Source organism: Pelecanus crispus, chromosome 5 (genome assembly GCF_030463565.1).
Source record: "Pelecanus crispus isolate bPelCri1 chromosome 5, bPelCri1.pri, whole genome shotgun sequence".
Taxonomy (NCBI): Eukaryota; Metazoa; Chordata; class Aves; order Pelecaniformes; family Pelecanidae; genus Pelecanus; species Pelecanus crispus.
In genome coordinates, this window is record NC_134647.1 from 30,039,873 (window position 1) to 30,066,652 (window position 26,780).

The 26,780-nt window shown below is 51.3% G+C and overlaps 1 protein-coding gene across 4 annotated transcripts in view; it reads left to right on the forward strand.

Annotated features, from left to right (window-relative positions):
- Positions 1–2,055: 2,055 nt before the first annotated feature.
- Positions 2,056–26,780, forward strand: part of NRP2 (neuropilin 2) — an 86,969-nt gene continuing 62,244 nt past the window's right edge. For all 4 annotated transcript variants that reach the window (XM_075710591.1, XM_075710593.1, XM_075710594.1 and 1 more), the window contains exons 1-2: positions 2,056–2,128; positions 14,020–14,197. In XM_075710591.1, the coding sequence (XP_075566706.1) occupies positions 2,056–2,128; positions 14,020–14,197 (251 nt within the window). The remainder of the gene's footprint in view (positions 2,129–14,019; positions 14,198–26,780) is intronic.

Below are 26,780 nucleotides of genomic sequence, written 5' to 3' on the forward strand. Positions count from 1 at the left end.
TTCTATTGACCTTAACCAGGGGAAACTCTGACTGAATGTAATGGGAGGAAAATTGCCCCTGTGCTGTATGGTGTGTGGGATGGGGCCATCTCCGATTAGGGCTTGGTAACCTCTTCCTTTTCCACGCACATCTCAAAAGAGGAATGATTCATGCTGTGGGTTTATATTGCGCTCCGATATCTGTGTTATGGTTTGCGAGGGCTGTTTACACACACACAAAAATCACACTTTGCTAGCTTGATAGTAGTCTAACTATAAGCAAGTAGTAAATAATAGTTGCATAATTCCACATCAAAATACAATAAATAAGGCAGTAGATTCAGTTGCCACTGGCTTTGCCTTGACTTCAACAGGTGTTGGAGCACATTTGAGCCACAGAAGATGCAAAATCAGGTATCAAAACACACAGAAGGAAGAGGGATGCTACAGCCCTCAGGGTAACGGCTGAAATACCAGATCTATCTGTCAGGCCAAATCTGTTGCTGTCAGTGAACTTCCACTGGCCTCGGAGGAACTCGGTGCATTCGTGTTGTGTGAATGTGCTCAAACAGGTTGGCATCATGATTTCATTGACGTGAGCTGGTGATGCTACCCATAACTGATAGACAGCAGAGTACAAAATAATTAGTCTCATCACCCTAAACGAATACCAGTGAAACATTCGTACTTTCCCTCTCACCCACACAATGATGTATCTCACTTCTGCCACATGCCAGTATCTCTTCACTAATTACCAACTTCAAAAAACTGAGGTAACTGAGGTAACGTAGTTTTAATCCCTTTGTCTACTGTAAATTTGGAAGTCGGAATCTATAACTTGATGGACAACATAAAGAATTTGTTTTTAAGAAGCTTTTTGGTGGGGGTTTTAGGGCTCATTTCACTTGTGTGCTGTGAAATTTCACCTCTCGGACAGAATGGAGGTGTGAGTTAGCCCCCGTTTGCCGGGTACCGGCTTTTAAGCCTGCCGCGGTCTGTGCATGTAAGTGGCAAGTAAATGCAAGGTCCCGGTGGCCCAGCCCAGGCAGGGACTCCTCACCTTCTCGGGGGCAAAGGCGAACAAACTTTCTGAGTGCTCTTAAGGTGACTACGTGAACGCTGCTCTCGGCTTGTGTTTTTAAAGAGGGTCTTGGAGAAAACTGGTAGGGAGCGTGGAAGCCAGCCGTGGGGCAGTCCCGGCGAGGTTTTGCATTTGTCCCTCGTAGCAGGCTTTCCGCCGCGACACGAGTGTCAGAAGCGAGGGAGCCTGCGCTCCCCGCTCCCGCTTCCCGCTGTGGCAGGGCGGCTCTGGCCGAGGCACGGCGCTTCTGGGCCGCGGCCGGCAGCGGCGGAAGCCCGCGAGCAGGGACAATCCTTGTCCTGATGCTCCCCCATCTGACAATTTCTGGGTGTCTCCCTTCGCACAGCCCTGCTCTTTCGCAGTTATTTCAACCGGGTTTTTTCCAGCCCTGCCTGCGCTGCGAGGCCGCGAGCGGCCGCGGCCGGGGCCGGGCCGGCAGCCGGGCCGCGGCCCCGCGGGGATGCGCCCGGCGCCGCGCACCGCTCCGCGGCCGTGTGTCCGTCCCGTCCGTCCCCCGCCGCCCGGCGCTGCGGGAGCCTCCGCGCTTCCCCGCGGCCGCGGGCGGGGCGGGGCGGGGCGGGGCGGGGCGGGGCGAGTGGGCGGGGCGGGGCGGGCGGGGGGCGCGGGGGCGGCGCCGGCGCGGGGCGCTGACAGCCACATGCCGCCCTGCCTGAAAAGGCTGCGAGGCGCCGGCGGGGAGGGAGAGGAGGCGCAGACGGCGCCCCTGCCCGCACCGCAGCCGCCGCCGCGCCCCGGGGGATGCCGAGGCGCCGGCCCCGCGGGTCGCCCTAGGGGAGAGGCGCTGCGCCGGCACCGCCCGCCCCGCAGCCCCGGCCCGGGGGAGGCCGCCGCCACCGACCCCCGCTGAGCCCCGCCGGAGCCGCTCGCTAGTGGGGCGCCCACGCGGGGCAGGGAGGCGACGCCCGGCCCCGCAGCCTCGGGTGTTGCTTTGGGTTTGGTTGGGGTTTTTTTTTATTTTTATTTTCTTCCGAAGGATGGATACGTTTCTTCTCGCGTGGGGATTTCTAGGGCTGTGCTTGCCCGGCTCCGGAGGCACGGCGGAGACAGGTAAGGCGCCCCCCGGGGCGGGGGGTGCCCCCGGCCGCGCGTGGGCGAGGGAGCCCTCTCCGCCCGCCCAACTTTCGGGTGCCCGTGCGCGGTCCCGGACGCACGCACGGAGAGGCTTTGCCCGGCCTCGGGCATCGCATAGGGAATAAGCGAGGGATCGGCGGCGCCGCGCAGCTTTCGCAGTACGGGGTTGGGGGGGGGGTCGTGCGTGGGGCGGGGATGGCGCAGCCCCCCCGGCAAGGCGCGCAGCGGGTCTATACGCGCGGCTCCCGTCGCCCGGCGTGAAGGAGCGAGGGGACGGAGCCGCATTGGAAAGTTGCGTTCTGCTTTTGGGAGGGGGGCACGGGGAAGGGGAGGGGAAGCGGTAGGGACCCGCCGCATCCCGGACACCCGCATCCGGATGCCCACCGTCCCGCGCCCGGTTGCAACCTCGGGAAACTTTAGGTGAGAAAATCATCTGGCGGGGAGCAGGCAGCCGGGAGCCGCGCCGGGCGGTGCTGGCAGCCGGCGAGGCTTTCACGGCGGTGGCGGCAGCCGCCCGTCGGAGGCACCCTGCGGGAAGCCCCCCGGGAAAGCCCGCCCGCCCTACGTGCGGGACCCGCGCTTACTTTGCAGACGTCCGGGGTGTCCCGGGACCTGGCGGGTTCGTGGCAGGTTTTGGGGCGCCAGCGTGGTTTTTCTGGTCTTCGCTTAAGAGCTAGGCTGGGCTGTCAGGAGGCGCTGGGATGAAGCCCCGGTGCCTGCGTTGCTTCGGCTTGGGGACAGGAGAGGGGCAGGGGCGGGCTGAGGCTGGGCCCCGTGCTCGCCGGCCACTGGCTTTAGGTCTGGCTAACGGGGTTAGCGGGGTCCCCACCTGGAGCAGTCACGGGAAGAAAAGAATATGCCTCACCCAGCCGTCCACCGCTCTCGTGGGGCTCCTTCTGCGGTCAGCAGCCCAGGAGCTGCCTGTGGCAGGACGGCGGTGCCAAGCCAGCAGCTGCTGAGCTGTGGGTTTCCCTTCCCGTTAGCCGGGGCCCCGGGACATGCCTGAGACGGGACGCGGGGTCCTGAGCCGCGGTCTGACCCAGGCAGCGGCGGATGGCAGGGCGCGATGTGCGTGCCTCGGTCCCTGCCGGTCCTCCTGCCCCTCTGCCCGCCCCGGCCCCGAAGCGGCGTGGCCACCGGCTCCCCCTTGGAAAGGGAAGTGGGAGAGTCAGCTGCCTGAGAAAGTCCCTCTTTTTTGCAGCAGCGAAGCACTAGACCTTCCCGGCAAACATGCTGCGCGTACATTCAGCTACCGGTTGGCATCATCTCCTTCCTTATGGTTCTAAAGGAAAGAAGAAAATCCCATCTTTTGTTCAAATAGGAAAACAAATGAATAGGCCCTCGATGGGTTGAAGAGAAAGGGTGAAGTCCTGGGAGGCCCCTGCTGAGTGCAACAGTCTTTTCAGATGGTCCCTGTTGCAGAGGCAGTGTCTGGTCTCCTGGAGTGGGTATTGTGCTGAGGCAGATCGGGCTGCAAGCGGAGGCTCGCTCCTGAGGGTGCACTGGCCAGCCTGGCTGCGATCCCTGTGGCTGCTGAGCCCGAGTGTGTGCCTGTGCCTAGCCTTGAGTGGGCTTGGGCTCGGGACTTCTAGCTGGGAAGGGTTTTATGAGCGAACCATGTCTCTGAGGCCATTCAGTTGCTGTAAGAAATGTTTATTTGAATGCGGGGTTTTCCCGGCTAAGCAGAGCATCACATGGTGTTGGAGCCAGCAAGGAAGTTGTCTCCCTGCAGCTGACACCAGCGGCTGTTTGCTGAGATGTTGTGGTGCTGCACACCCAGTCAAATGACTTTATTGCTAGCTCAGTGAGCAAAGGTATGGGATAACAGGACGTGAACCTCTGTCAGGCTATGCTCAGCTCCAGTAAATTAGTCAGCCTAGTAAGAAAAACATGCCGGGGTAGATGGATTTATGTTTCAGTCTGGTATATCTGAAAGCCTTCCCCCATTATGAAAGTCCCTCTTAAGGTTCCCTAAGGGAGAGTAGTAGAAAGGGGAGATGTTTTTAATAGACAATAATATGATAATCCACATGGAAAAAACCCTCATGCAATATTTCTACAGTAAGAGATAAACAGTGCAGCTGCCAATTTGTATGTAGCCAAGTAAACCCTGAGATAACCATGGAGGGGAGTGGGTGGGAGACCCAGGAAGATAAATCTGAAAGCTGGATGACTGCATGTTTTTCATCTTCCCGTAAAAAGCAATCAAGTAAGAAAGTAACAGATTTGAGTGACCCAAGTACTGAGCTGTTCAGACGATCCGAGCAAAGCTCACTCTTGAAGCCTTCCAAATAGTTTGCGTAAAAGCTAGTATTTTTAGTAATGACTTAGGAGATGTAGCAAGGTGGGGAGGGGGACCAAAACAAATTGCTGCCAAGCAGGCACACGGCCGCATGCATACAAACATGCACATACACCCACGCAAGCGTTGAGTGTAATGCCTTTTGCCCGTTGTGCTGTTAACTCGGCTCTTACTGGGAACAAAAGCTTTTTTAGCCTAGGAATCAGACAGTTGTCAGGAGCATCACTGCAAACAACTGATACAAGCTCAGTGGGGGGCTCTGACCCAGGTTAGGATGCTGCATTTTGTTTTCCTAACTTTCCTGCTGCAGAAAAATCGCGGCATGTGGTGTCTGGAGTGACAGGCAGGCATACTGGTCCCAGGGTGCTCTATGGAGGTGCTTCCCATCTCCCTGACCGGCTCCTTCTACCCCTCAGCCCTCTTCCTAGTATTTACTCTATGTTTGGTACCTCTTGCATGGCTTAGAAGGTTAAAATGAGAAAGCAACCTGCTTCGCTGGGCCGGAGAAGGCAGTGCTCCCCAGCCCAGCAGCATGCCGCTCTGGGCAGGCGGGTGGGTTGGTTTCCTAGCAGAAACCTCCAGTGCACGGTGGCCTTGTATCACAGATAGCCTGAGAGGAGAAAGCATCCTTCATGGGGTTTAGGAAGCTGTCAGGTTCAGATAAGGCTGGGATCCTATCCTGTGGGACCCCCAGTTGTATTAATAAGGAAAAATTAATTTTTAAGCACTGGGATTGCTGCCAAATTATATGACCTCTGACAGACCAGCTGTGCTAGGAAAATAAATCGTCTATATCTGAGACCTGTGATCCTATCTGAAATCAAAATTGAAAAAGTCGGCATTTAGCCACGATGGTGGGGGCACATTGCAGCAGCCTGAGAGCAAACTGGAAGCTGCTAAACTTGCTCTCCATTGTGCAGTGAAGTCACCGTCACTGCGTCCCCATGGGGTCTTGGGAATACAGTTGTCTAATCCGGGAAGTGTGGAGAGCTGATGTGCCTGCACACACCCAAGCTGGGGCTGATGGTGTCGGCACGGAGGTGGGGGCAGAAGCGGGGTGTGAACGTTTCCAGCTCTGCCCTCACTTTGTAACAGCCTTTTGACACATTTCTAATTATAATACACACACAGACAAAGAGGTAGCTGGGCTATTTTCGAAATCCCTGTCTACACCCTGGTGGAAACCGCAATACTAGCAACAACATAAATCAGGGCTGTTGCTAGCAGTGTTGCACACGGCTTAGCGCTACAGTAGCATGGTTTTAATCATACTCGGAATCAAAGGGTCAGCCTTCTCCCTGCCTGAGCCAAATCGCAATCTCAGAAGGCCAAATCCTGAGCCAGGCTTGATGCCTGTGCAGTGAAAAGACACAAGCGCAGACACGGAGGAGAGGTTTGTCAGCACGAGGTCGGCAGGCACAGGGCCAAGCACTCGAAATCACAACTCAGATCTGTAACCCTTTCTATGTGCAAGCGGTGCCTGTGGATCGTATGGGGGAGAACAGCTAGGGTATCGCTGGGGGGCCGGGGCCCTGACCGCAGCCTTGGTGAGGCAGCCTTTTCCCAAACAGGTTGGGGAAAGGGGTGCCAGCAGTGACTCGGCATGCAGAACAGCCCAAAGTATTACTTGCAGAGATGGATCGCTGCAGAGACTTTCTGTCTGAATGCTTCTCCTCCTTTCTTCATACTTGATGAGTCAAAGAAAATGGGCCCCAGAGATGAAGTACTGGGCTCCGGGTCTTTGAAACCTGCCCTGATTTCTCCCTATGCATTTGAGACAAAGGGAAGACATCTGCCCCAGCTGTTCTGGTGGGTCACCCCTAGCTGTGAAGTGCTGTCTGTGTGGGGCTTGAATGCCTGTCTTTCTCTACGTCCCTCCTAGGAAGATGGTGAAGCCAAAAGGACACTCTCCTTTCACTCTGCTTACGTTTTGTTGAAAGGCTCCTTTGGACTGTTTTTTAGGGGATGCCTGTGGGGAGAGGAGCAAGGAAAACCCCAACCCCTTGCATATGTAGACACATATGCACACACGATCTCCCTGGTTCCTCCTCTCGCTTCACAAGCACACAAATCTACCTTTTCTCTAGGCGCAGAGCCCCTCTGCTCCCCACCCCCGGCCTCACTGCTGGCCACACAGACTGTCCTGCATCCTTCTCTTCTCCATGCTCTCCCTCTAGCACCCAGAGCCCCTCAGCAACTTTCTTCCTCATGCACACCCCCAGGCTCGCTCCTGCTTTCTTCTCTGTTTGACTGCTGAATATGTGCTCAGCAGGAAACAATGTGTTTAAGACACTCGCCAGAATGTGTAATAACTTCGGCGCTAGTAGTGAGGCTCAGCAGTAGCTGGATTTGAGCAAGCCATCATAAAGGCTGAAGCCACTGCTTCTCGGCAGCATGCACAGAGGGAGCTGTGGTGGGGGTTGTCCCTGGGTGGCTCCAGAGGGGCTGCTTCCCCTCCCGTCCCATCCCATCCGTGGGGCTGCCTGCCGCCAAGGCACAGGGTCTTGTTCTGTGGCTCCAACAGGGCCCTTGGGAGGGAGGGCTGAGCCAGGGGTGGTGCAGGATTCAGAGAGGCTCTGCCAGCTGCTTTGGGAAGAGGCAGGAATAAACTGCCATCGCCTGGTGGGGAAAGCCAGGATTCAGTTTTTGTGAAGAACGGACCCTGACAGATGGGCTCAAAAGGTGTGAGAGAGCTGGGAAGGTCACAGGGGGAAATGAGAGACGAGACAGGCTTTTTCTTCTTCTTGGAATTGTTGTAATAACAATAGTAATTAGTATTTCAGAGGCATTGAACACCTTTCATCAAGCCTGAAGCTCTTTACAGAGGAATCCTAGGTGAATCTATGGCTCTTTCTTTAATGTGTGGAATTAGAAATGTATCTTGCTTTTCCTCCATGGCCCTCTAACCAGCCTGTTATTGATAGCATTCATGGGGGTGGCTCAGCAAATTGTTTCATCCTCATATTATTTCCTAGTGTAGCCTGTCGGTAAGGTGGCAGGCTGCCATGCAGGAAGCCTCTGCTTTATTTCTGCCTTTGCTCTGAGCCTTCAAGCTTCCTTGAGTCTCTGTTTCCCTGCCTGCAGTACTGGTGAGGTTTCCTCCAAAACTGCCTCATCTGGAGCTTGAAGGTCTCCTGAAGCTGCCAGCTATTCCTGGGAGATGGCAGTGTGTTTCCACGAGACTTCAAACCCTTGGGAGCCTAACACAGAGGCAGGAGAAACAGGCATGATTCCTGCGAGTTCAATATGCAATTATCCCCCTCCTTTGCACATGCCCGCACTCACATGCTCTCTCGAATGATTACCGGAGTAGCCAGGAGTTGTAATTCCAAACCCACCGATTACATTCGCAGGCAAGCCGAGAGAATTGTGTGCACACATATCTATATACAAACTAACACTATTAAGCCAGTTGCCCTATTAGAACTGCATGTGCCTGTGATATAAGATGACAAATAACAAAGTTAGTGGAGGTGGCACCATGTAAAACCAGGATCTAAAATCTCATCAAAGATACAAGGTTTGGGGGGAAGAACACCAAAACGCTAAAGCGGCAACATTTAAAGGTCAGGGTTGCCACTGACTCAAGTGGTGCAATGCCAGCCCCTGGAAAGTGGCTATCCAGAACCACAGCAGTGGAAATCAGCTGAACTCCAGTGATTTCAAAGCAGATTACCTGGATTTGCTTGCAGGATTTGGCCTCTCATTTACCACGGTGAATCTTGAAGTCTCTGTTTCAGGTTTCCATTTAATTCTTCTGTGGATTAACATGGCAAAGAAAGTGCAGGTATCGGAAATCTCCAAATCTCCTTCTCTCTCTTCCTCCCTCCAACACTCCCTTTTTATTTAAAAATAATTTTAAATGATCTCTTTTTGCAAAGGCTCACAGCTAAAATGTTCCATTTGCTGAGCTTTCCGGCGTTCCCCTCTCACTGCTGTCCAGCGCTATAAAGTGAATATATTGCATCCCTCCCCAGTTGCCTTAGGAAGTGGTCAAACGGCTGCATTCCTCAACTGATGGATTGGCGCGTTCCTTTCTTGCTTAAGCCCAGACAGTGTTTTTACGAGCCTGTCTCGTGACAGGCTTGAGACGCTTTGAATCAAACAAAATCCTAGTTCAGATCACAAAGCAGTCTTTAAATTCTGCTTTGCTGTCCCTCTACTTTTAGGTGAAATTTTAGTTAAACTGATAAAGGCCCTCAATGAAATGTTCAGGGGACTTTCCCTGGTTGTGTGATACCCCAAGACGTGGGTGTGGGTACAGCTCTGGGATGAAATGTGCATGTAAGTGCTTTGTGTTGTTTGGGTGTGTTTGTCCATTAATTTGTTCAGGAAGCCTTTGAAGCTTTATCTCGCAATCCAAAGCAAACACGCTTCTGCTAAAATGATCTGTGCTACTGGGGATAAAATACCTAATCTTATTAGCTTCCTCTGTACTATGTCTCTCTCCTTGGCCAATGGCTAAGCTGTATCATTTAAATCTGAGAGTTCGCATTCATGTTCCTGCCTGATGCGAAAGTTGTGCCGTATGGTTTGGGGTGAGAGCCCCTGCCACGTTAGTCATGCCCAGACTCTCCCCCAGGGCCACAGCTTGGGGAATGAGGCAGGATGAACATTAATAGTGATGAATCCTTGGCAGAAGAGATCTGTTTCTCCCCTCCATGCCAGGGTTTGGCAAAGTGCTTGGATGCACGTGGACCTTGAAAAACTTCTCTTCTTGAAGAGCTGTTTGACTCTAACGGGACTGAAATGCAGGGTTTTCTGCACAAGGGCTCGCGCCAAGTTCAGCAGCTTTGAGAGCAGTAGGTTATGCGAGCCAGAACCCATATCTTGCTGCACTGTTGGAGTGTTGGAAGGGCAAATGTCCTCTACCCAGTGCTGAATCCCACAATGTAGAAATCCTCTGTGGTGGTGGGATGAGGGCACAGACCTGGGCTGTGAGGGCCTCAGGTTAGGAAGAGAAAATAAGTGATGAGGCCAGGTGGTGCATCCCTCTGCCATGGGACTCCCAGGGTCTCTCCCTTGCTCCTCTGCTGCCCTCAGAGGCTGCTCTTTCTGAGCAGCACTGACACTGATGCTGCTGCTTGCCTCTGAAGCAACAAGAACACCTTAAATTTAAAGTGTGCAGCCCTGAATTACATTCCCAAAGTAAACTGAACCCAGCAGATCAAAACGTGATAGTCTTCTGCTGGATGCTACAAGCTCTGAGAGGCTGTAGTATGTGTGTTTGTTGTGAAATGGGCCTCTCTGGTGATGATCATTTTTGTTACAGGCAGAGTTGGCTTTAGTTTCTCTGTTGAAGGTCCAACAATAACAGTGAGCCCTGCTCTCCTGGGGTGAGGGAAATCCAGAGGGGTTTAAGCAGCAGGAAATTCAAGTAGAACACTCTGCTCCCAGCCTAAGGCTTCAGTGTGTGCTGATGAGCTGCAGAGCTGAAAAACCCCAAGTGTGGGTGGAGGTTGATGGGGCCTGACTGTTATTTTTGGGTCCTCTGACTGACGATTGCTCGTTCCAGCCCAGGAGAGTCAGGGGGAGACTTCATCAGCCTGGATGTCTCCAGCAGGTCAGGGCAGGGAAAGAAGGGTCTACCCCTTGCAAAGGGTGAGGAGCTCAGCTGCTGATACCCATCTCCACGGGAAACTTTGGAGTTGCCCGCCACACACTGCAGTGTTTGCAGGAGTCTGCCCTTGTGAGCTTCTCCAGGTCTTCCTTTCCCATCCCTATGGCTCGGTCATCCTCTGGTGTAGTTCCCGTGTTGGGGCGGTCCTGGAAGGGGAGGCTTGCTGGGATAATAAATCATGTGGTGGGCCTTAACGAAGGAGGGGATCTGGGGACTTCCCATCCTGAACACGGCCTGCTCCGACACTGCTGGGGAGTGCTGACCTCCATAGCCTCCACTGAGGAGCCCGGCTGCTCAACAGAGCCTGGCCTCACCATTGGCACAGCGTTTCACTGGCCCCTCCGCCATGCAGGCTGGCAGGGGCCCCAGCAGTTTGCTTTCAACGCCTGCATTTTGCTTACTGAGCAACGGGATGTCCCACGCACCTGGCAGACTTGGCATATACTTCAGAATTTAATTTTAATTTTATTAAGTGAATTCAGGGCTGGCAAAAACTGCCAGAGCCCATTAGCTGTGGAGCATGTCTTGCTTCCAAAGCATACAGCCAGGGCAGTACCATGCCGCTCACCTTTTTTCTCTTTTTATTTTTGCGTGAATTCAATGCATCAGTTTGAAAGGACACATTTATGTAGAAGCTTGACCCTCTACTGTGTACAAAACAGGCCTGATTGTATATAGAAAGCCAGTGGTTGGCATGTCTGCTGAGGCAAACCCTTTGCCCGTCAGTGGGCACAGTGATATTTTTTCTTTTTGGTTGCAGCTGTTCATCTCCTAGATACCAGTGAATCAAAAGAGAAAAAGCCCAACAGAACAATTACAAAGATATTAAAGTCATTTTACCTCTTCAGATAACTCTAAGAAGCCCTGGTTTCCCTGGTACACTACTGCCCACCACATGGCCTGGTGCTGCGCGTGGGCAAGGCAATGCTATACTGAAGGACCTTCTTGGGGAGGGATGAGTGAGAGGACAAAAAAACCCGTTCCTCTGAGAGACACAGATAAGCTTTCCTGTAGGTGGAAAGCTTTCCCTGCTGCAGAAAGATGGTGACATTTTCCTGGTGGTATCTGAACACCTGAGGGATGTGCCTGGTGCTCCTGTCTGCTCAGTGGTTTCGCCTCCTTGTCCCATTTTGCTGCAGAGACCACAGCTGCAGAGAGCTGGGCTCCAGCCTCTCTCACTCAGGCTGTCCTTACCAGCACCAGCAGTTTAACTTGGCACTAAGCTGGCTTGAAATCAGGATCAAGCCCATGGATTTCCTTAGCTCAGTCCCACTGACCTGCAATGGCCTCGCAGGGCAAGGGAGAGGTTTTGAGATCAGGGTAAACCTGGGTTTCTGCTCTTGAGTTCATTTGTCAGGGAAGAGCCGGAGCAAGCTGGAGCCTGATATCCCTGTTCACATTGCAGTTCCCCTCAACTGGTTGAGCTGCAACAGCTCACAGGGTATTCATAGTATCTGGCGTGAGTAAGGGGCTAGCAACTTCTGAGTGGTGGGTGATGGTGGTGGTATCAGCCTAGCGGGTAGCATGTGTGTGAAAGCTGGAGAGACGGGGAGGGGATGATGAGGTGTGGAAGGATTGACTGTATTTTCATTGCTTCGAGACTTTGCCCTTTCCAAGAAAAATAATCTGCAGCTTGAATATTTCTCTTTGCTGGAGGGGGTGGACATGTGTGCAAACGAGGTGTGAATTTTTATGAGAAGGTGTGAAAGTGCGTACATGAGTGAAGTGTGAATTACACGTCTATTTGTACATTGATGTCAACAAGTCCGTGAATTTCTTCTTCCACGTGAGTGTCTCTCTTTCTCTCTCTCCCCAAACCCACGTAGACACGTGTGTGGGCAAATATGCCTTGCTGAGAGAAGAGATTTGTGCAAGAACGTAGGTTTGTAAATGTTTGTCTGTTGAGCAAGCTCTCCTGTGGAACAAAACCAGATGTTTTTTTGTATTCTCAGCTCTTCTGTGGCAGTGTTGCGATTTTTCCCCTCATATTTTTCGGGATAGTTACAGGATTATTTTAAGAAGAAAAGGAAGGCTGCAGAAATGCCTTTGGGTGCGTGAGAAGAAAGTTATTTTGAAGAATGAGTGTGTTAGAGGGCATGAAAAATATGGGGGAAGCTGAGATAGTGCTTCCTCATAGTGAAGGAAGCCTCACTCCCCCATGAAGGGTCCTCATGTTGCCCTTGTTCCCACACAGGGCACGTGTATTTTCTGCAGGCAGCATGCAGGCAGTGTGCAGGCAGCAGGTTGTTTATTTAAAGTGCTTTTTTCCAGGAAGCATTGCTGCCAAGGCGTCCTGCCTCGCTCCTGCTGCTCATGTTGGCTCCGGCAAGAGGGCAGTTTGAGGGCGGGCTGGGGTGTCACCACCAAGAGCAGGCAGACTTGTGACAGCCTGGCAGGGGACACCCTTGGGGCCTGGCGGACCCCATGGCAGAGGGTCAGAGCCAGACCCGCAGAGTGGGGTTGAGCCCGCACAAGTCTGCACTGCTTTGCTTCTCCCCAGCAGTCCTGGGGCTTTGCAGCAAGTGCTGCTGCAGGAGAGACAGGAACAGCCCTTGGGGCCAGGGCAGTGAGGAGCACCACAGAGACCCTCAGCCCGCAGAGCCGATGGGCTGTGGGATGTGTGGTTACTCTCCCGTGCCTCAGCTCCCTTGGGGGCATGGGATGCAAGTTGTGTGCATCTGGGCCCCTGGAAAGCCCACCCACACCCTCCTGCAGGACCGGAGCCCTCCGGGACTGAGGGGAGGCTGTAGGGACAGCCCCACAGTGGGGACAGCCTGCGAGCGTTTGTGTCCCTTGTTGTACCCTGTTGCTTATTGTCAGGGAGAGGAAAGCCTTTCTGCAACATGGGACCGGGGTCACCCTGTATTCCTGCTGGCCTGCCCTGTGGAGGGGCTTAAGGTTTTGCCCATTTTGCTGCATGTGAGGAGGCAATGCTGTCCTCCAGGGGCAGCTGTGGCAGCCCATGGGGCTGTGGTGCCGGGACGGGGCGGTGGCAGGCAAGGGGGGCACGCAATAGGGGCCCTGTGGAGAAAGGGACTTTGTTGGGATTTGTAGTGCGTTATCAATTGACCCTGTGATGCAGATTTTCCTCCCAGCAAGTAATGCAATAATAAATTTGATTTGCAGCGTTCATGAGATTAAATGTTTTTTTGAAGATGAAATCACCCTCCAGGGCCTGTTCTAACCCAAAGCTGAGAGTGCTTCCTCTGCTCACCACGCAGCCGTTGCCAGTCATTTGTGGGCTAGCCCCACAAAACCACCACTGCCGATTATCCGCATCTGCAATTCCAATGGCTGGGTTAGCTTGAAAAGTTTCAGGAGGCGGGAGGCCACTCTTCCAAGATGGGATGGTGGGGGCAGGCAGGGTTGGAGAGGGAGAGCGCGGTAAGCAGAGAAGGGCTGTCCTCAGCTCTGCCACCGGTCATGCAGGTGGGCCTGGGCTCGCCATCAGCCCTGCCATGCCTCAGTTTCCTTCCTTGGTACCAGTAAAACTTTCTGTGCTCCTGCAGCTGTACCGAGGGTCGTACGTGTCCAAATTTTGGTGTCTCTCAAGGCAGCTGTGGGAGACTGCCACAGAGCAGCTTGCAGAGGAGGCAAAAGAAGGGATAAAATGAGACTACTCCAGATGATCTGATATCAATCTGTCTCTTACTTTATGGCTCTGTAATTGCCTCAGCAAGAGCATTTATTTCTCTTTTCTGGTCTATGTGAAATGTGGTATGTAAGTGTGGCAGGAGGTGGAGGGGAAAAGGAGTAGGTTTGTTGTGTAGAATAATTGCTCTTGCCCAGAGATTAATATGAAATACTAGAGTATCAAACAGATGTCAACGGCCTGGAGAATGGCCTTTATCAGACCACCCCTAGCAGTGGCCCGGAGGGACCTGCCATGCACTGCCGATGCCCAGAACCCATTTCAATGCCTTGTTCCCTTCTGTGTCTCTGCAGCTCAGCCGTGTGGGGGCCGCCTGAATTCCAAGGATGCTGGGTACATCACCTCCCCAGGGTACCCCAATGACTACCCGTCCCACCAGAACTGCGAGTGGGTCATCTACGCCCCTGAATCCAACCAGAAGATTATCCTCAACTTCAACCCTCACTTTGAAATTGAAAAGCACGACTGCAAGTAAGAGCCTTCCTCTTCCTCTCTAGTACATAGTCACCTCTCCTTCCTGCTTTTGCCTAATGGTATGGGTGTCATGCTTCCTTGCGCGTGAAAACAAGCATCGTCCTGGGCCCCCATAGCACTGCGTCTCATTGCCTTTTCAGGGGCAAGTGTGCCTCTACTGACTGGGTGGTTGTAAGGTGCTGCTTTGGACACATAGGATGAGCCTACTCTGCATTGAACTGGTGGTTCTTAACTCAGCCTGATATCACCTGAAAGCAAGAGCTAACAGGCTTTCAACCTGAGTTTGACTAAAAGGCAGCTTGTTTTTCTCAGTGTTGAAGTGGCCTCACTGTCCTTTTAAACTGTGCTGGGAGAGCAGAGCAATTTCCTGGCGTGTAACTAGGCAGAAGTATGGCATAGAGGTATGGCTAGGGCTGGAGACCCAGGCTCAGGCTATGTGAGGCTGGGGGCTTGGGGGTCCGAGCTGTTTGGGCTAGATCTGACTCTCCACAGTGCTTATTCTGCTGTGTTTGGTAAACTGGGCTTTGGTTTTATTTGCTTTTCTTTCTCTTTTCTTCTAAGAAAGGACTTGGAAACTATATGTCTGGGAAAAACAATTAACAGCTAGTAAAGAATAATTAACGGCATCAAAGGGCACCATAAAAGGCTGAGTTAATAACATGGTCTCAGCAGACGTATAAACCTGTGTGTTTAATCTGGAATCCACAGCCAGCTGCAGGGATGTCTGAGCTGTGAAGGAGCTTGGGGTCTCCTAAAATGGGCCTGACACAGCAGTCTTCCAGACATGCTGGTCCTGTTGATTAAAAAGGGGGTTATATATGGAGAGGGGAACTGTTTGCAAAAAGGACAGAGGGACAGGGGAAGCATTTATGGGACTGTAGAATCAATCCTGTGGAGAACAAAGAATTCAGCATGGGTTTGGTGATGTACTGAAGGTTATGAAGTGTAGAGCTGGATTCTCAGCTACCATAAATCAGCATAGCTCCTCTAACTCTAATGAAGGTGTGTCGATCGATATCATTGGGGATCTCTTCACCCCCTACAGATAAAGCCTGGGGCTAATAAGGCTTCGAGCACCACGAACTCTTCCTGAAGTCATTGTGTGTGCAAGGTGTTTAGCACTTTGCAGGATCAGGCCTGAGTTTAGAGAGGGGAGAAGGTCTCTGCCTTCTCTTAAGCTTAATCTAAGGGCATAGATAAACACACCAAGGCCTTGGCAGTGCATGTGAGAATGATGGTTGCTATTGGATTTTATTATGGCTTGTACAGGCTGAGCTGTATAGCCTACTCATAGCTAATGCAGTTGCCCCAAATTCACAGTAATACAAGCTTTATAGGCGTATATTCACAGTATGATGGTATGTATGATATGAAAAGTATACAATATGTATCATGCAGGGCATGGGTTGAGCTGGGCAGGAGGGACTCCAGCTTCTGCCTCTCCAAGGTCTTGGGCAACAAAAGCCAGGTTGGTCAGAGAGCCAGAGACCCCCACGAGCACCTGGCTTTTCCTCCATGTGTAGGAAGCTGTCAGTTTTAGCTCTGAGCACCTTGGACAGCTTTTGCCATGTTTTGCTGCCTATGAGAGAGCAGGGCCTGGTCCCGAGCTGCAGGTGGTGTGTGATGGAGGGGGTGCCTGAGGGCTAGAGATGTTGTCCCAGTGCTGCTTTCTACTCTACTGCGGCAGATCGTCTGAGTGGCTGCTACGTGGTCTCACCCTTTCCCTTCGTGCATGTATGTGCACAAGGGAGCCTTTAGTTAAAGCAGAAGGGTTTGAGTTGGAGGGGTTTTGTGCCTCATGTGGTACGTGAATGGTGGAGGGTTTATCAGGGTCTCTGATTCAGTTCAACTCCTGCGGCAACATTGCTGTCTAGAAATCAGGTATTAACATCAAACCTCTCCTGAAAGTGAAGTTTTGCCTGCAGTTCTATCCCCTCAGCTGCCACCTGTGTGCAAGTGAAACAGGGTTCATCCACAGTGCACCTGGGGCTTCTGCTGGCCACAGATATGAGCTGGGAGTCAAGCTGACTTTGGGTGCCTGCTCCTCAGAGCCAGCAGTGCAAAGGGTGGGTTTGAAAGAACTTCATGGACAGTGCTTCATAGGAAGCATAACCAAACAATTGAAAACAGTGCACGATAAACACTGCCTGAAAGGAATTGATAGGAGGGAGATTTTCTTTTAAGTGACCTGCAAGAAGGAGACAAGTATTAACACTGTGTAATGCTTGGGCATTAAGCAGTGCTAATAGGTGACCACCTAGTAATAAATCTCATCCAAATGTCAGAGGGTATTTTATGAAGAAGCAAAGCCCTTATTGCAGCTGCAGGTGGGATCCTTAACAGGAACAGGAGTTCAGCATCAAAGAAATATAGTCTCAGGGCAGAGCCCTTCTTTTGACATCTGATCATTAATATAGAGCACATTCACACAAAGGTGACAGGCTGATGAACCCTGTTGTGGCACTCTGTCTCTGGGCAGACAAGGTTCCCCCTACTCTGGTATTGCTACCTGGCAGCTGTCAGAGCGGGAGTGGGGCTGGTCTGTGCTTCTAGCTGCCAGTGGAAAACACCACAACCCCTTCCTCTATTGCTTCTTCCTTTGACATTTCATTTTACCTTATTAGGCTAAAGTTTCTCCCTCATAAAGCATAACATTTACATTCCTAAAACCCATTCCAAGGCCTACAAAAATATCTGCAAGAGTCTTTTTAGTCCTACTGCGTCCTTTCTGGCCTTCCTTGTATCTGCTTCAGATTTCCCTTTGGGAGGGGAGGCGTTTCCTCCTGTGTTTTGTACAGTGCCTGGCACCCTGGGGACCTCTGTGGAAAGGTCAGTGATTTCCCCTCGCTGGGCAGCTGTCCGGAAAGGGCCTGTGTACCTGGTGCTGCCCGGACGCTGGAGTGAGAGCTGGCTGTGGAGAGTGGCTTTGGCAGCTGGCCCTCCCTGCCTGGAGGTGGGAGCATCAGCCGGGGATGGACACCCAGAGGTGGCAGCCAGAGGCAGCTGCTCCGTGCTGATCGCTGCTATCTGGGCTGTTATTTTTCGGCTGTGTCCAGCTGCATTAAGAAGTAACTGCAGCTGCCCCCCCGCCCCCCGAAAGGAGGAATTTGGTGTAATTGAAGCACCAGAACATATTCCTCACCACCCGCCCCGCCGCTCGCTCTACCTCTCTTCCATGCCCCAAGGAAGCGCCTTACTTTGGGAAGGCACTTCAGGTTAAGAAAATTGGCCTTCTCCTGCTGTTGTGGCTCTTGTGCACCAGCACAGCAGGGATCCCTGTTGCAGGAGGGTGGGCACGCTGTGATAGGGAGTATGGGACCCTGGCCATTGTTTGCGCTGTCTTGCAGCCACAGGGACACAGCAGTAAAGGCAAAGCCAAAAGGGAAGTTCGATGCTCTGATAAAAGACCTGCCAAACTATTCGGAAATAATTGTAATAGCCTGTCTGCTTGCTGTTTCTTCCTCCATGCTGCAAGCACAGCTGTTGCTCAGGCACTGCAGCCCCATGCCATCGGTATCTGCTCTCTGAACAGGCAAGTGGCATCCAGTGGAAAGCAGCGCACTGCTGCTGCTATGACGAAATGTTGCCACTCCCAGCATGGCATGGTGGTAGCTGGGTAGCCTTGTGCATGCCAGGGTTTATTTGTGATCCCAGGAGTGACCTGAACTGTTGGCAATAGGTGTGCAATAGAGGTGGCTGTCCCCTGGCTTGCACAGTCACGTAGTCGAGCTGCCCGCTTCTTCCTAATTGCCATTTCGCTCTTCTGTCTGCGCTGCTTGCTTGGAAAATCCAAGTCAGAAACCTCAGCTCTGTGTGAATCACTGCATTTATAACCACCTTTTCCATTCGTGCCTCCCTCCCACTGCTGGGCTTCTCTTTGGACCATTAAAAGCTCCTTCCTGAGACTGGCTACTGACTCTGACATCCCTGACCACACTCGCTGACTCTGCCGGAAGATTAGGCTGGGCAGAGCTGCTGTTGAGTGCTGGGACATTGCCGTACACACACATGTGCTCCCTCCCTTTGCAAACAGAAGATCTTTCAGCTGAGTCATAACATCTGCACCAGAGGAACGTTTTTTTATAAAAAAAAAAAGCCCAACTGACAATCAGACCGTGCTAGCGGGTTGCTCTGTAGCTCTTTCTGACACATGCCGTAACTGCGTTGTGATCGGTGGGATCACTGCCTGGGGGGGATTTGGGGGACCGCTGCTGTGGCTTGCAGCCCCCTCTGGTGGCATGTGCCAAGTGCTGGCGAAGGTCTCTGGAGGCAGGGGCCTGGGGCTCCAAAAACAGGCAGGAGCCGGCAAATGGGAGACAGCCTGGAGTTCCAGTCAAGCTCTTCCTCCTGACTTTGGCTCCTATGTCAAGCCCTGGGGGTTTCCAGAAACAGGAACTGGGGCCATCATAATGAGGAAATTTATGTGGCTGTCACTGTGACCTTGTAAGTGCCATGGTGGTGCCAAGAGAGTCAAACGAAGTTCAGGATCCTGGTGTGTGCTGGATGGCAGGAGATGCCCCTGCTCCCGGCCTGAAGGGCAGAGGGGACCAAGGTTTGTCAAGGGAAGACACCACGCTCCCAGTGCCCGTCTTGCAGAGCGCTGCCTACCCGGGGACGCTGGCAGTAACATGCTGGTGTTCCCGGGACGCAGTACAAAGGGTGAGGCATGTGGGCTCGGCTAGTCAGCGAAGGCCTCTTATGGCAGCACAGCCACCTCCTGTGCTTCCAGGAAGCTGGGCACTGGGACAAACCAGCTCTGCATCCTTCTGAGAGAGCAGCAGAGACACTGGACTGAGTCCCTTGCTCAGGCGGCGGGGGGAGCAGCAGCCAGGCTCAGTGCCCGCAGGCAGGCAGCTGGTGACTGCAGTCTTTAGCCTGGCTCTCTTGACCACCTCCTTTAAACAAGAGCATAATATTGCAAGAAGCTGTCCTTCCATCAGCAAAGGTTAAGATGAGACAAGGCAGCAATTATGGACAGCTAATTAGTAAATACTTTGAAAAGTATGCATAATTAGCTTATTAGTAAACATTTTAGAAACAATGCAGTTCATCTTGAGATTGGGACAATGCTTAGAGAAGAGAAACACATTTGGAGCACTACAGAATGCCAGGGCTTTGGGGGGGTTCTTCACTGGGATGGAAGGGGAAGTGACTGCATCTCCCGCAACACTGGGAGAGTCACGCTTTAACTTTGCAGAGAGGGGAAGTCGAAGATGAGATGTTAAGGAAGGCATTTGCTTGCTCATACATCTGTGGCATGGGTAGCCAGAAGCAACATTTCTAACGTACAGGAAATAATTCAGTCTGGGTAACATGACACTACAGCTCAACTTGTCTTCAAATTAACTTATACTGATTTTTAACTCTGTCCAGCATCCGCTGTATGGTTCATAATTTCCATCAAGCCTAGGTCATTTTCTGAAATGAAACATCAATGAATGGGTTAGCTGTGGCGGGGTGAGACCAGCACATGAATTAACAGCTCAAGGTTGTTCACCTCACTCTTCTCTGCTGCCCATCTGCAGAGCTGTGAGAGCTTAGCTCCCTCTGCGGCTGTTCTTCCCCGTGCCCTGGAGCCTATCCCTGGTGGGACGGGCCAAGTCCAGGCTCTGCAGAAGGTGATGGCCCCAAAGGCACTCTCCTGGGGTCTCCTACGTCCCGCCGGCTCGCCAACATCCGGTGCGTAGGAGTCAGATCTGGTTTTGCACCTTGTTTCCTGCTGGCATGATGACAAACTGAGGGCCAGCTGGTGACACTGGGAACAATAGCATTAGAGACAGAGACCTCTCCCCCTCCTTCCTGCTGGCGAGGAGGAGAAGGAGGTGGTGGTGTACTCGCTTCTTACTCAGCCTCTCTGGCCAGCAAGGGAGGGAGCAGGTCCCCCACAGCGTCTGGGGAGGGAGCGAGCACAGGGATGGCTGTGGTGACTCCTCACTAACTGGGTTCAGGACCCAGCTAAAAGTGTCAGAAACCTGTGCCTTTTGTGAGCACACAGTGCCAGCAACGCTCCAGCTCCCTTGCATCTTTGCTGACCCCACTTAGCACCGATGCTGTAGGACAGTAGGAGAGCAAGCCCACTGAAACAGCCTGATGGTAACCACAGCGTTGAGAAGCTTGTGCTTTCAGCAAAGAGCCCGAGACCCTTGGCTGTCTTTGCAGCAGTGCTTCAGCTCACTGGGTGACACCCTTCACAGAGGCTCATCCCAAACAGGTGGGCCTCAGGAGCCTAAATGTCTGTGGAGTATGAATCTCGATCACTTGGTTTTTTTGCATCACACAGCAGGGTTAGCAGTGCTCTTCTATGTTGCTGGTTTGCTGTCTGGATGCGGGAGTTAGAAGGTTTAGAGAATGTAAGGAGAGTGCCAGAATGATATTTAAAAAATTACCCTTTTTTTGTTAAGGACCAGATGCAAAGCCCAGTAAAGGCAGCAGGAGGTTTTACCTTGATTTCCATAGGAACTGGTTTAGGCTTTTAATGAGCAACTGTTTGCCTTAGCTACATGCAGCCTTTTTAATGGATATCATCCCTATTGTCAGGCTGTAACAGGGGAGTGGCAGACTCACCAGCAATATCAGGGCTGGGAGTGGTGAGATTTGGGTTCTTCCCCCTCCCTGCTATTGATTTACTGTTTCTGCTTTGGCAAATCACTTTAAATTCCCCACCCTATAAAGAAGCGAAAACCTGGGCATCTGCAGGCATAAAACCCAGTCTAGATAGCAACAGTGCGTTGCACACTCCCCTCAAAAGGCTGCTGCATAGCAGCATCACACTGGAGCAGGTCAGAGCGCTGCAGACAACAATTGGTTCATCCCCAGCCTTTTCTGGACGAGTGTGAATTTTGCAATTAAATATGAATGCAAAATAAAAAGAACAGACTGCAAAGAGCAGACTGAAAACAGAAGAAATTTCTGGTTGCTTTTGGCCAGAGCTCAGCACAGAGCTTATTCGAAAGAATTGGGGGAGGTTAGTTTTTAGTCTGAGACTAGTCCTCCGTTTTCTTTAAATCAAGCGGCTGCACCCCACAGTTGAATGGCAATGTAATAATATGTTGCAAACCACAGTCTGGTGATCCTGGAATTCCTTATACGTTAATAGCAGTCAGGGTCCACTAATCACAGCTAGGATGTTTTAAGCAACTGTCTTTGATATATCAGTTCAAACACACCATAGAAAGCCTTCCTTATGCTGGCTTAGCAAGTAGATCAGTAGATCATTAGAAAGAGTGAATAACCTGGGTGTTTTTGTTGGGGTTCCCCCCCCCCCCCCCCGAATCTCAAGGAATTCTTGGGATCTATGTACAGCGCTGCTGAGCAATCACAGTCCAGTAGTGGTGATGGTGGTTTTAAAGTAGCACTGAGTCAGACATGGAGATATTAGTGTTTACTATATTGCTAGAAGTAGAGCCTGAAGCAGTGGGATCTGACAGCAGAAATCCTCTGCCAAAGACTTAGTCCTGTTACAAATGGCACAGAAACTGGCAGGGTGTCTGCTCTGTGTGTGTGCTGTGGCTGCCGCAAATGTCACTTCTTGCCGAGGAACAGAAGACATTGCGGTCAGTGTGAGGAAGGGCAAGCCCCTGTTTTTTGAGGTGTGGTCCCCCTTTGCTGAGACAGGCAGCACTCGCCCGCTGGTGGTGGGAGAGACCCCGCGCTCAGCCCCGTGCTTGCCGAGGCTGTGCCGCATGCAGGGTGTTTGCATGGGAAGTGCTCAACGTATTAGAAACCTCCAGGGAACCCTCGGGGCTGAGGTTGTTGACGGATGTCCAACAAGCAGTAGGACACATCCCCTGCTGCCAGCAGCACGAGAGTTTAAGGCATGTGCTCAGCTTCCTTCCTCTTTTGCGAGTGTTGGTATGAGGTTTCATTTACATTGTTATTTTGCAGTGAAAAGGGAAGGTGTAACGCCTGGCTCTCCCATGATGTTTGGCTGATAATCATGAGCAGGAACAAGGTCTGGGATCTTCATCAGCAGAGGGGGCTGACTCACCATTGATCTATGTTCACTGCATCTTGTTGAAGTTTTTTGACCCATCTGATTTCTTAGGTTTTCTTTTGTGAAAACCCTCTGATTTTTCTGCAGTTCAGTAGCAAAACATCTCTCTGTGTCTTTAAATATGGCAGATGGGGATTTCTTCAGATGTCCAACAACTCAATTGAAGGAGACCTCAGGAGACCTCTCCCCTTCCCTGTCCCCCTTCTCAGCCTGTCTTTTCATCTGCAATCTGGAGATGTAAGGGCTATAGTAATAGAGTGTCAGAGGAAGTAATTGATTCATCACACGCCGAGAGAGGAGTCTGTTGCCTTCAGTGTCAATGGAGCTGAACCACAGCCTGGAAGGGTGAGGGAGGATTGTAAACACTCCATGGCTGAGCTGGCAGGACAAAGCAGATGTACCACCGTGGCTGAGTGAGAGGGTGACACAAAGGGTTGCTTCAAAGAAAATTTTCCTGAACAAAGCAGTGGCAGGGCCCTTGTTTATGGGAGAAACCGGGACACTCCCATCCCCCTGTTCTCAGAGCACATCAAGGAGAAAAGGTACCAACCAGCTTCATATAGCACCCCACTCCCTTGTCTCTGTCTCCCTCTCTCCTCTTGGCGTGGCTGCCTCTCTGACCTGCTGTCCCAGGCAGGGCTGAGCTCACCTCAGGGGTCCCGACCACCCCCTGCAAGCAGTTAATTCCTCCCACCCTCCACCAGACAGTGACCCAGGTGGGAGGCCACCGCTGCTGGGAACGTGCAGCAAGGCATGATGTGTGCATGGCACGGTGGTCACCCTCGTGCAGGCATCGAGTGTGCTCAGACCCTCAGCAAGGCTTGGTTCAGATGGCTGTTGAGCTGCAAGTGCTCATATTTTGGGGGGAGAAGGGGATAGGAGATGCTGTGCTACCTACACAGCATGCAAGGAGGGATCAGGCAGGTTTGGTTTGCCCCAGAAACTGCTCTTACTACAAGCTGGCATGGTCGGGTTGTTGTGGAAGTGCCCAAATAGCGGAGGCTATTGGGCTGTGCATCAGCTAAGGCAGGAGCTGGGCTGTGAACAGGCTGTGTCTGAGAAACTGCGGGGTCAGAAAGCCATCCCGTAGTGGGCTGGTCACGGGGTGACCATCCATCATTAATGAGGGTTGTAGGCAGCCAGGAGCGCGAGGGTGGGCTGGTCAGCTCTGTTCTTGCAACCTCCTTTACACAATTGGTGCTTAATGAGTGTTTGTTTCGGTTTTGTGCTGAAAAAAAACAGTGCAAATGAGTGATATATGGAAAGCCGAGCTGCAAAGCTCCCATGTGATCCCAGTTATTACCAGCTCTTACGTTTTCACTGCATGTTGTGTCTAAGGCCATGACTGATACCGTGCCAGCGAGGTGCAATGGGACATCCCTCACTACGTCTCCGTGGAGGGTGTTCTCCTCTGGGAACAGGGCTGGCACAGCAGAGCATGTGAACGTCCCCTAATCCTCATCAGCACCTGCCAGCCAGTCCCCAGACCTTCAGCCACCAGGGCCAGCCTGGCCCAAACTGGTCTCCATCTCTTGCCTGGGCTGTCGGGCACTGGATCCCATCAGGAGATGGGAGCCCATTCACCTGTCCCCCCCTGCACTGCAAAGCAAGCAAAGTGAGCATTTGCCCTCTGCCTTCTGCCTGCTCTGCTGCTTTTCAGCAGTAAATTTTCCTCTTGTTATCTTTTATTATATACATTTTTTTCTTTCTCGTAGTGATCAAGTGCCTGTGAGTGGTGACAGTAAAATGACATAGAAACCAAAGTCTAATTTTTTCCACAGATGGATTGTAGCAGAAGGAGGAAAGTGCAAATGCAGTTTCTCAAGTGTCCTGCATTTTGGGGTATGAAAAGGTTGTGAGTTGCTTCAGTTCCCTTAGAGCAGCAATAGAAGGCAGAATGCCATGGAAAGGGGGGCTATTCTTAACATGCTTTATATATTTTATTCCTGGTTTCACCATGATTTTTTCCCCCCAAAGAATATCAAAGACATCTTGCAACAAAAGACCCCTGCAGCTAAAGATAGAAGGGTGAGGAATTTCTAGAGACGGTTTTGGAGACAGAAATAAAATTAAACAGCCATGTGTAACTCCTGAACAACAGCCTGCAGAAAACCCCTAAAGTGCACATTAGCACATCTTGTTTTCTTATATAATGAACGGTTTTCCAGACATGCCCCAGATGAGAGCACTTCTCTACTCCAACGCGCCTTTCTGCAGCGATCTGGCAACACAGCTTGAAGAAGGCAGCCCGAGGATGAACGGCAAAGTGTGGGGGAGCCTTTGCTCTCCTGTCTCAGGGGGGGCAGCAGCATGCAGCATGCTAGGAGCTGAAATTCCCTCCTGAATCAGAACTTGCCACAGGAGCAGTTTGCAGCTATGTTTTATTCTTCCCTTTGCAAGATGTATTTTGGCTACCTTTTTTTTTTTTTCCACATAAGTTAACAGTAACTGCTGAAAGACTCTTCCCATCGGTGGTGCTTGTACGGGGGTGAAAACAACCCAAGGAGTATAAATAGAGGCTATTTGTAGTTTCTATTTTTTGTCTTCAAGGCATTTTTGAAGAAGTTTTCCAATCTGTTAGGGTTATTTCCTCTCTCCCTCTGTCTCTCTTTTTTCTTTTTGGGTTTTTTTTTTGGTTTGTTTTTTTTTTTTTTGACTGGATGACTGGATTTTTCTCATTTCTCAGAAATTCTGGTCAGATTTTTGAGGAGATAAGAAAATAATCCAAAGCACAGTGGAATGATTACAAAACCCCACAATACTGTGATTACACAAGATGGAATTGGATGCAACAAATTCAAAACAAACTTCCGAGAAATCCTAACCAATTATTCCCACCCCCCCCCCCACCCCCCCCCCCCCATCTGGCTTTCCCCCTGCTGCCACTGGATTTTGGTCTTTTTAGTTACTGAAATCCAGTGAAATCCCTTCAGATTCAGAGCAATGATACCCTATTTCTCTCTGCTGTTGCCAGGGGCTTTTATTTCCATCAGGGCAAGAAAAGGGCAAGCTCTGCCTGCTCTGTGTGCATCTTTTGCCTCAGCATGGACAAAACCAGCCCCACAAGCTGCGGACTGAGACCAGACTCATCTCTCCTACGTTCAGCTACCTAAATTCCAGGTCCAGTCAGTGAGAGTGATTTAAACTACCTCTGTTGTCAGTGTGTCAGTGCAGAAGAACAATTAATTCCATCCCAAGCTATGTGTGAGGAGTCTGCTTCCACTGAGAGCAGAGGAGTTTTAGTTGGCTAAAGCTAGATATGATACAAGCTTTTTAGGTCTGTGTACAGATCTGTATCAGGATCTGTGTCTATGAGGACTGATTCTTTTCTCACCCCAGGATAAATTAGGAGTGATTACCCTTAAAATGATGAGTTACACATGTGTAAAACCAGTTCAAGTCAAAGGAGAATCCTATTCATCTGCTGTATTTATAATTAATTACACTGATTAAGAGCTGGCAGCTAAGATCAAACTTCATTGCTCTTGTTTCATCAGACAGCAGAGGTGCTTGACTCTGCTATCATGGCTATTAAAGAAATACCGTTTAAAAGTCCCCAGTAGTTTCTGCAGCAATTTAACCTTTGAAGGGTATGTCCTGCAGTTGCTCAAGATTGTCTAAACATCACAGAAAAGTCTTCTTGTCTTTCACAACATAACCACCCATGAAATAAGGATTTGGTTTGAAGGTGGCGTATGAAAGAGCATGAAGATGGGTGGTGACACAAAAATCAACTAAGCCAGCTAGCATGTAATGGACATTAATTCTAGCTGTCCCCCTTGACGGCAAAACAAGCACAGAGCTTCTGGTTCACCATTTCTTAACCATCTCTGTACTGCACCTGTTATTTCTTTTCTAAGAAACAGCCTTTTCTTAGAGGATGTTTAAAAAACCTTATGCTTTTTATAACAATTTCTGAGAAAAAAACCACCCACCACCTTTTCAAAGGGAACAATTGCATTTACCAGCTGATGTTATGGCTAAGCAGGTTCTCCATGCCGTCCCCCAGCTACTTGCAGAGTGTTAACACCTGCTGAATTTCACTGGAATTGCAGCTTCTCCTCCTACTTTCAGCAGATGCATTTGAGACACCATGACATATGGTTCAAGCAGACCAGAGGTCTCGAAGGCTCAAGTCAACACTGGGCATTCCTAAATTTGGGGCTGTTGGCATGCAGTCAGTACCTATTTGTCTCTCTGTCTGTCTAGCCCAGACTCCTCCAATATAATATAATCTGTCTAATCAAGGCTGGCTTCTATTCTTGGCTGTGGTGCAAACTTCCTGTGTGACTTCGGGCTAGCCACTGCTCCTCTCTGCCTTCCCACCTCTGAGGGTCTCATGAGTATCCCATCATTACTGTTTGCCAGGTGCAGTCATGAGCCCCATGGAAGTGCCTATAAATAACAGTTCCACTTAAACAGTTTAATTTTAAACATTGGGGAAGTTCAGGTTAGAGCCTTGCGACTCTCTCTGGCCCTGGCAAGCAGTGGAAACCGGGCTTAGCTGCATGCAAGCCCTCACCTACTCCAAATCATAGCTCTGGGAAGAGACTGAGAAAGCTGCCAGCTAGGTCAGAGCTTGGTCTG